Source organism: Chelonus insularis, unplaced genomic scaffold (genome assembly GCF_013357705.1).
Source record: "Chelonus insularis isolate UGA/USDA-ARS -01 unplaced genomic scaffold, ASM1335770v1 contig_144_pilon, whole genome shotgun sequence".
Lineage (NCBI taxonomy): Eukaryota > Metazoa > Arthropoda > Insecta > Hymenoptera > Braconidae > Chelonus > Chelonus insularis.
Window position 1 is genome coordinate 554,499 of NW_023276385.1, and position 9,518 is coordinate 564,016.

The 9,518-nt window shown below is 32.1% G+C and overlaps 2 protein-coding genes and 1 long non-coding RNA gene across 5 annotated transcripts; 2 read left to right on the forward strand and 1 right to left on the reverse strand.

The window, feature by feature from the left end:
* Positions 1 to 924: 924 nt before the first annotated feature.
* LOC118075019 (uncharacterized) lies at positions 925 to 1,521 on the reverse strand. The gene is made up of 2 exons (XR_004691257.1): positions 1,382 to 1,521; positions 925 to 1,259 (listed from the first exon to the last, which is right to left on the reverse strand). It is a non-coding gene; the product is annotated as an uncharacterized lncRNA (long non-coding RNA).
* A 2,822-nt stretch (positions 1,522 to 4,343) lies between these two features.
* On the forward strand, positions 4,344 to 7,005 carry LOC118075018 (L-lactate dehydrogenase-like). Of its 3 annotated transcripts, XM_035096599.1 has the most exons (6): positions 4,351 to 4,493; positions 4,674 to 4,761; positions 5,292 to 5,421; positions 5,649 to 6,114; positions 6,206 to 6,447; positions 6,528 to 7,005. In XM_035096599.1, the coding sequence occupies exons 3-6, from the start codon at positions 5,296 to 5,298 to the stop codon at positions 6,690 to 6,692; spliced, it is 999 nt and encodes a 332-aa protein (XP_034952490.1). In that variant the 5' UTR covers positions 4,351 to 4,493; positions 4,674 to 4,761; positions 5,292 to 5,295; the 3' UTR covers positions 6,693 to 7,005. The 3 variants fall into 3 exon arrangements, with proteins under 3 accessions (XP_034952489.1, XP_034952490.1, XP_034952491.1); XM_035096598.1 differs by lacking the exon at positions 4,674 to 4,761 and having other exon boundaries at positions 4,344 to 4,493; positions 6,528 to 7,002; XM_035096600.1 differs by lacking the exons at positions 4,351 to 4,493; positions 4,674 to 4,761 and adding an exon at positions 5,088 to 5,211.
* A 305-nt stretch (positions 7,006 to 7,310) lies between these two features.
* LOC118075017 (L-lactate dehydrogenase A-like 6A) lies at positions 7,311 to 9,142 on the forward strand. The gene is made up of 8 exons (XM_035096596.1): positions 7,311 to 7,435; positions 7,514 to 7,643; positions 7,711 to 7,828; positions 7,894 to 8,067; positions 8,134 to 8,307; positions 8,397 to 8,514; positions 8,741 to 8,864; positions 8,929 to 9,142. The coding sequence occupies exons 1-8, from the start codon at positions 7,383 to 7,385 to the stop codon at positions 9,094 to 9,096; spliced, it is 1,059 nt and encodes a 352-aa protein (XP_034952487.1). The 5' UTR covers positions 7,311 to 7,382; the 3' UTR covers positions 9,097 to 9,142.
* The last annotated feature ends 376 nt before the right edge of the window (positions 9,143 to 9,518 follow it).

Genomic DNA, 9,518 nt, shown 5'->3' on the forward strand with positions numbered 1-9,518 from the left:
ATTAAGCTACATTCTTTTCTGTTTGATTAAGCAGTCAGTTGGATTTTTATTTCAATCATAAAAATTTATATATGAGCCTTGATACAAAGTTCTTTTTGGCTGTTCATTTCGCACCGGTTTTCAGACTCCAGCAAGGCCAAAGAGCAGTTCATAACAGAAGCATCACGTTCCAACCAGTGATTCATTATTTGCACTAACGAATGTACCTGAGTTGGTACTCGTCATACCAGTCTTATGACTTTATCAAGGCTTGGAGTTTCGTGGATAATGAATGAAAAAATAAGAAGGATATACACATACCTTCTTGACTATATACTTAAAAACTCTCTTGAGAATCAGGCAATGAAGAACCAGAAGAAAAATGTTTGCGACACTGGCCAACGGGACTATAGCAACAATGTTGGCGGCTTTTGAGAGCACAGACCAGCAGACAGGGTCCATTTTTCTGTATTATCTCGATGACGCGTCTTGAAGTCATAATTTATAAACTCGCACCCTGTTCGTACAGGTAATGATATAATTCTTGATGTTGCAACGACAAAACTAAAGCCTAAAAGGTATATGCCAACTATTTCTCTGACAGGATCATGCACAAACCATTCAATAAATTATCGTTCGTATAAAACATATATCAAATACATATTTCCATAAAGCTATTCGTTAAAACAATTCTCTAGAATAAAATTTATTATGCTGATGAAAAAGTAAAAAATAAAAAAAAATTAAAAGTAGAAAAAAATTCAGAAGCGCCTGAAGTCGGCGGTAGGTGCTGCTAATTATACTTTTTATTCCCGCCGGAGTTGGTGTGGGTTCAAAAAATAAAAATCGAAGGAGTACATGAAGTTAAAAAGGGATAAGTCGATTACCAGCTTGCGGGGGAGAAAGAGGCGAACATATATGTATGCTGTACCAAAGCTTATAAAGTTTTTAATCGTTTTATTTTATTTGTTTAATTTCTCTTTTTATTCAAAAGATTCCTTTAGGCTTGATTGAGTTACGATTTAATTAGTGCGCGTAGCCAATCAGTAATTAAGATATCCTCTAATCAACATGCTACGTTTTCCACCTCCCATCGCTTTGCCATTTGTACCAACCGACTTAACTATTCAACATTCAAATTCGACAATATTTTTGCATTTATGCATTTGAATATATGTATAATTCTCTTTTAAGAAATACGAAAATGTATCAAACACGTTTATGCACTTGCCCTTATAGAATTTGATTTTTCTTCTTTATTTCCTGTTGATCATCAGAATCTAACATAAGCATATTTCAGTATCAATTAGTTGATAAATAAAATTTTTGATATTGATAATGTAATCCTAGGAATACATTTTATTCATGTGTATCAATTAATATCTATATTCTATGTACTCACATTATCATAAGATGAATAAGTGGAATTAGCGACGATTCAATGAACTGGAAAGATGAATGACTAAGAATTCTGCGGGCTGCCCACATAATACTGTCATCTTCTTTCAGATAGTGTGCCAACGTCTATTTTATCATCCCACATTTGAATCACCATCCTCTAGGGATAAAGTCTACAAGTAAAAATAAAATTGTTTTAGTTACTGTATAATATATTACGTGTGTGTTTACTTTGTCATTTGTAAAATACATTGAATAATTAAAAATAGTTTCTTAAGCTCTTGGTATTTACGCTCACCAAACAACTATAAAACGCTCTCTTTACTTGCTGCTTGTGAAATTGAGAAAAAAACCCTGGACTTTTTTATCAAGTTCTTTGACCCCAGTTCTCTGAAGAGTTCACTTAGTTGTAAGACATGAATTTTGGCGTGAAAGCATTTTTAAAGATTATAGACTGAATTGAGGAGGACTACTGCAATCGAATTTACTTGTAAGAAGAGTGTGATAGTATTGATTGTAATTAATAGCCAGTGACTACATACTGATAAAAAAAAGAAAGAGAAGTTGCCGTTAATTGTGGAGAAAAGACTAAGTGCGGGAACTCACGCTACGCGTGTTGAACTTTTTTGTTTACTCATCTTCTTATTCGTCTATTCTTATCTTTGAATAAAGTCAATTGACTACTTTTCTTAATTACTTTATCCTTAAAAAATAACCACGAACAATTTGCAGTTCTTCAGTTACATCTCTTGATAGAGACATGTTTTCTCGAGTTGGGAAAGTGAATAATAACTTTATTAAGACGTTTAATTTTGGACGACAGACGGAAAGAATGGATTTGAATCAGCTGCATAAGACCTTGAAGTATGGATGTAGGGTGGGCGTATGCTTTTGTACTGTTGCCTCCCTCGTCTGTTGGCGTTGTGAGAATGATTTATATGAGACGCGGATGGCGAGTCGGTGAACAGCTGGCGTGATATCGAATCGACAGGCAAATAACTGCCTTTAGGAGAAAGAGAAGGGTCATATTTTTCTGTTTGCATATCTGTTGGTATATCAAATAGTACCTGTTCGATGAATCGATTTTATTTGGGATCCAAAATGTATTTCGTGCCTCAGGTACATGACTTGTCAAACTGACTACTCCACTAGTTTTATTACCTTCACTACCTTGACTGGTGATTTTAACGCTAAGTGTGAGTGTACAGTCACGAGTACTATATTGCCTCACGTCGAAAAGGAAATACTCCTGCATTTTCTGTAGAAGATATTTAAGTGAATAATAATATAGAGATTTGAAATCGATATCATATACCAGTTTCTGAATGAAATGTTAAAAAAATGAAAAATTGTAAAATACAAAGAAGACAGGTACGAAATTAGCATATCAAAGACTTGAAATCAGTTGAGATGCCGAAACGCCTAATCACCTAGTCTTTCGCTCAACAATTTTGAAAATTGCTCTATTACCAGGCAGCTGTCGTGGCGTGGAAAGAAGCAGCAATGATCTCTTTCGCCTGTCCGTCTTTAGCCGTCGGCAATTTTTGTGCGAGAAGCTCCTGGTTGCAAATATTGTTTATGGAAATTACCACGGTCAAGCCACCGATCACGTCGAGCTGAAGCTTCCTTCAGGACTTGGATCTTCCTTTCTGTATACTTTAGCGACCGATTATTCCAACCATTATTATACCGCTTATGCACTTCTTACCAATATTCGACATTAAATCAGAAGCTCTCGTTAGTATTATCATGATTTTTGATTAAACAATATCTATCTATAAATAACGATTTATATATATTTAAATTCATTTTTATCAATATCAAAGTAGAAATAGTACAATATATTTTTTTCATTCATTTTAATCGAATAAATTATTCGTTTCAATTATTTCATATTTGAGTGTCAGTTCACTTAATATAAATTTAATTGATTAAACAATCAATTTTTTATGTTTAAATTAAATTACTTTTGAAAATAAAAAATATTAGAATATATAATTTCCATTCATACTTAAGATAAATCATTTTTTCAGTATATTATAAAGAATAATATATATACTTATTCTAATCTTTTTTTTTATCAAATCTAATAAATATCTACCATCAAAATGATTCCCCATAACTACACTTACAGTACTTGTTCGATAAGATAAACTTATCAATTGCTGAAGCTAAATTTACAGGTTGTAACTCGAAGTACTTAAGATTTTATCAAAAAACTACAATATACATGTAAATCATATGAATATGTCAGTATATACGTCGATGAAGATCTCTATGAAGCTACACATACTTCTTAAAATTGCAATGTACCCACGCGAGTATTAGTCTCAATGGCTTGAAACGAACGGTTATGCTAATTTCATCGTTGACTCTACCGAACATACACGGAGATTGTTATTACGCTGTAAGATGCAAATGTGATACCCGGGAGTTGTGTGATTGTAACAAAAATAAAACCTTTTCAAATATTCAGCATGAATTCAAACATTACAGTCGAAAATGGAGAGCACGTGCTGCCAACGGCATTTTTTCTCCCCTGACATGATGAAATTATTTCAGGATAACGTCAGTGGGGGTTTGAAGTAGTCAAGCGCCAAGGATGTGAATGACAAACCGCACGTAGACCTTTGGAGTTGTTTCATCAGATACTTTGGTTTGCTTTCTATGATTCATGTTCACAAGCGAATTTCTTCAAATGATGAAACATGATGTAACCTATGGTAAACTCTCAATCAATAAAACTGTAGTTGCAACGTGTTACTTCATATTCAACAACAATATTAATAATTAAACATACCCGTAGTAAATTATTGATCTACTCTATGGGTAAAATTCAAAGGGGAAACGTGTACTCAGTTAATTTATCGTGCGAGTGAAATTTTAGCTCCATGTTTTCATGGAATCTAAATGCGCGCGTTTGCCACGGCGCATGGTGCGGTCTCACATGTTTATAAAAGGTGGGGACAAGGTCACCTTCGAATTCAGAAACTTAGGAACTGTCAACGAAGCCGGTTCATTGGTCTGAAAGTGTAACAGTAGTATTATCTATAAGTGATTAATTATTTCAATTTTTATCAATCTGTAATCTGAAAAAAATAGTACCCGAATCTTGGGTAAGTTTATCATTTTTTATTAATAAACTTTCTTCATTCTAAAGAGCTGTTGAACTTGATAAGGCCCAATTCATACTCACTTATCTGATCACTCAACTGTTTTGACTACTCTTTGCTTAGATAAATAAACAAGTGATAACAATTATTTTAGTTTACATTTAATTTTTCCTCAATTTTTAGGTTCATTTGAAGACATCAAAATATTGCATCATTTCCGATGCGGTTAAATACTTTGTTACAAGTTTAACAGTTTATCTTATCTAAACAGGTATTCTAACGATATACCTAAGTGTATCGAATTAAATTCCATTCCGAGTAAAAAACGTATATATATCACTGTTTACTTGTTAAACTATATAATTAAAAATCCACTAATAGTTGATATAACATGAAATCGAACAACATTTTTCTATAATTAAACGTGAAAATGGCATAATGAATAGTCCTGCCGGCACACGTGAGAAAATCCAGTTATGGTACAGGTAATGGCACCTAGCGGTAGTGTTCTGTACCATAATAAATATTCTGCGGGAATTTCAAACTTGCATGATATAGTAAAAAAAAACAAAAAACAAATGAGATTATAAAAATAATTTTTCATTTCATCAGTAACAGTAAATAACACGGAAAAATCTAAAAAAAAATTGTTTTTCTTGCTATTTCATCATCTTTAGAATTTCTGGTCTCATAAATTTTCAGTTTTATCATAGAAATACGAGTAGATAAACAACATTCTTTTTACTACTTAACTTATAAAATATAACTGATTAATTCTTAAATTATTTAATAAATTTTCAGAAAAATGGCAACTATTCGAGATAAATTATCAGCAGCAATTGTACAGCCCAGCAGCAATGGAAAAAATAAAATTACTGTCGTTGGTGTGGGGCAAGTCGGAATGGCTTGTGCTTTCAGTATTTTAACTAAGGTAAAAATAAAAATAATACTTATCATCAAATGATTACATTAACAAGATATTTCTAAATATAAATGAAAAATACTGATGTTGAAAATGAACTTAATAATATATGAACTTTTGTTACATAAGTTTTAAATTAAATGAAATTAGTAGAAAAATTTCACTTTGTAAGTCATAAAAATTAATTTTATCAGAACTGAATATGTATTTCTATTAATAGAGACATGTCATTTCAGGGTGTTTCGAGTGACGTCGTATTAGTTGATGTGATGAAAGATAAGTTGAAGGGTGAAATGATGGATCTACAGCATGGATCGACCTTTCTAAAAAACTGTCGTATCAATGCAAGTACTGATTACAAAGTAACTGCCAATTCATGCTTGTGCGTTGTCACAGCAGGAGCAAGACAGCGTGAAGGAGAAACCCGTCTGGATTTAGTACAGAGAAATACGGATATCTTTAAAGGCATCATTCCTCAACTCGTCAAATACAGTCCTAACACTATCTTACTGATTGTCTCAAATCCTGTCGACATTCTCACGTATGTCGCCTGGAAACTATCGGGGCTACCTAAACATCGAGTTATTGGTTCTGGAACTAATCTTGATTCTGCTAGATTCCGTTTTCTCTTATCACAAAAATTAAATGTCGCTCCAACTTCATGTCATGGATGGATTATTGGAGAACATGGTGATACAAGTGGTAAGTAAATACTTGACTGAATATTTTCTACTTATCCGATCTAGAACATAATTAGTAGAATGACTGTCATTAAGCCTATACATTCTTGCAGTTCCAGTTTGGTCAGGAGTAAATGTCGCTGGTGTTCGTCTTCGTGATCTTGATAAGAACGTTGGTACGGATAAAGATACTGAAGGCTATGCAGATATTCATAAGCAAGTTGTTGAAAGTGCTTATGAAGTTATTAAGCTAAAAGGATATACTTCTTGGGCTATTGGTCTTAGTGTAGCTCATCTCGTGTCAGCTATTCTCAGAAATTCTAGTCAAGTTCATGCTGTTTCTACGATGATTAAGGTAAATTTAATCTGATAAAATTTATCTCTTTAAAATATTTAATATAAATATTTAACGCTAAATTAAAAATTTATTTGCAGGGATTTCATGGTATCACAGAAGAAGTTTTTCTATCTCTACCTTGTACTTTAACCGAAAGTGGTGTCACACGTATCGTTGAACAACACTTGACTGACGACGAACGAAAACTTCTCCACGAGTCAGCTAAAACTATGCACAAAGTTCAGAGTGAACTTAAATTCTAACAGAGTTAGAGCCTTTATCAAGCTATAAATCGATCCAGAAGTTACTGAGATTTATTACATTCTAATATAAATTTATTGTGCTCTTTGTAATCGGTGCTATTTATTTTTTGATTATAAAACAGTATTGAAAATGTGCAGGAAACATTAAGAAGAAAGTACTAAAAAAACTATATTAAAAAATTGTTTATTAATACACTACTAATAAAATTCAAATATATTTTGTAAAGCTATATTCAACTAAACCACTATTTCCATGACAAGACACCAATATATTTGTTGTATTTACTTTAAAGTATGAAAAAAATTTTGCCTGTTCTTGTGATGCATTTAAAATTAAAAATGTAACTTAAAATATTTATTATTTTAAAATAAATAAATGTGTGTGTGAATATTTAGTGCTTTGTCAATATACCTGACATTTATACATTTATGTTATCTCACTTATTTTCGAAACAAATGATATACGTTTTCAGATGTCAAACATGACAGTTAAGATTGTTGTTCATGAATTTTGTAACCTTTTACCATAAAATGATTTAAGGTAATCGAAGCAGTCTAAAAATAATGAAGAGATTATTGTTACATAATTTTCTAAATTTTAACAAAAGAACTAAATTATTTCCAATAACAAACAATCATTTTATCTATAATTCAATTTTACCATTTTCTGAATTTACAAGAAAAGCTACTATGTTTAAAAAAATGATCAAGACAATGAGGCTACAAAGAGCGGTTAGTTCTGAGTAAGCACAATAATAACTTTTTAGGATTGGAAGCTTGTTAGAGTTAGAAAAATAAAAAGTTTATGTAAACAACTTTAGAACATCGGTGTGTCTTCGGGAAGATCTCTTGTGTAAGGTAGCTGATGCAACAAAAGATGGTATGGACAAAGTAACTGTGGTTGGAGCTGGTACTGTGGGAATTTCGTGTGCTAATGCAATTCTCTTCCAGGTTATTAGCTATCAGGTATGCACGGAAGTTTCTATAGTCATTTTTAACTATTTTTAAATCTATTTAGAAAATTAGTAGTCATGTCGCTATTGTGGATGCTTTTCCAAAAAAATTAGAAGGTGAAGGATTGGATTACTGCCATGGTAGTGTTTTTATTGGTGATCCCAATATTGAATACGATACAGGTATCAAGCTTCTTTAATTAATGATAAAGTATATGCCTTTTTCGAAACATCATTCTGAATTGTAGATTTCTGTATATCAAGAAATTCAAAAGTTGTCATTGTCGCAGCTGGCGCACGTCAAAAAAAAGATGAAAGTCGTCTAGATTTGGTTCATAAAAACGTAGAAATCATAAAGAATATTATCCCTCCTTTGATAGAGAATAGTCCAAATGCTACATTCGTCATAGTATCTAATCCAGGTTTGGTTAAATTTGTATTTAAAGCATAAAAATAATTAAAAAATTTATCATTTCTTTGGTGGCTAGTTGACATTTTATCATGGGTCGCATGGAAAATGAGTGATTTGCCTGTTAATAGAATCATTGGTGTAGGTTGTCATTTAGATACAGCTAGATTTCGTTATTTAATAAGTCAAAGACTTGGAATATCATCAAAATCAGTCCACGGGTTCATTATCGGTGAACATGGAGACAGTCAGGGTATAATTATGTTATTTTGTCGGTAACTAACATTTATATTTCAAGTGAAATGGGAAACATAAAGTCATATTTTTAAATATTTATTCCAGTACCGCTATGGTCTGGAGTTAATGTTGCTGGAGTGCTTTTTCGTGATATTCTGCCAGATATTGGACTAGACATGGATGAACAAGGGTGGAATCATCTGATAAACGATCTAATAAGAGCGTAAGTTAAATTTATCAATGAATAATTATTACCTTATAATGTAAAAAAGTAAAACAAGATTAATTAAATCGTTAAAAACTATTTTTAAATCAACCGTTCTAGATAAGATAATTAAGACTAGATAGTAAATGTTATAATTGAATAATTAAACTATCTAATATTTCATAATGTCAAGATTTTTTTTATTTTCAATAATTGACAAATTGTAATTGTGATGGATATCTAGGGGTTCAACTGTACGATGTTTAAAAGGATATTCGAATACTGCAGTTGGTTTAGCAGCAGCTGATATAACCAAAGCTATTTTGAGGAACAGGCAAACTGTGAAGTCAGTTTCTACATTAGCACAAGTAAGTAAAGAAATTTAGAAAACATTCAATACTATTTTCGAATTTCAATTATCAACTTGTTCAGGGTCACTATGACATTTGCCACGAGATGTTTCTTTCTCTTCCTTGTACTGTAGGAGACAATGGCATAACGCAAGTGATCCGAATGCGAATGACTGAGCATGAAAAGAAACTATTGCAGAAATCAGCTAGTATTCTTTATGATATTCAAAAAAATATTAAAATAACATAGCTCTGTAAAATGTTAGGTAAAAAAAGAATAAAATATAGCCAAAAAAGTATCGTGACTTTGGTGAAATGATTCTTTTTCGTCCGGGTCGAAGGACGAGTTGTTCGCCTTGAAGAGTGAACCCGCAGAATGTTGACTATATACTTACTTGAGAAGAGGGCGAGGACAGTCAGTGAGTCAGTACATAATCATATTGGGTTGAACGTCCTGGAATATTTAACACCTATAAAGTTATCGTACCACTGATTACACATATTGTTACATAAATCTCCTTCTGTAGAATGTTAGAATTAAACTAAATTTATTTAATTGTAAAATAAAATTAGTATTCTACCGATTGTTGAGAATACTATTCAGCTCGACTGTCACTGAAGAAGAAGGTCGTAAATTAGCCAGAGGCTAGGCCGTGACAAGGTAAACGGACG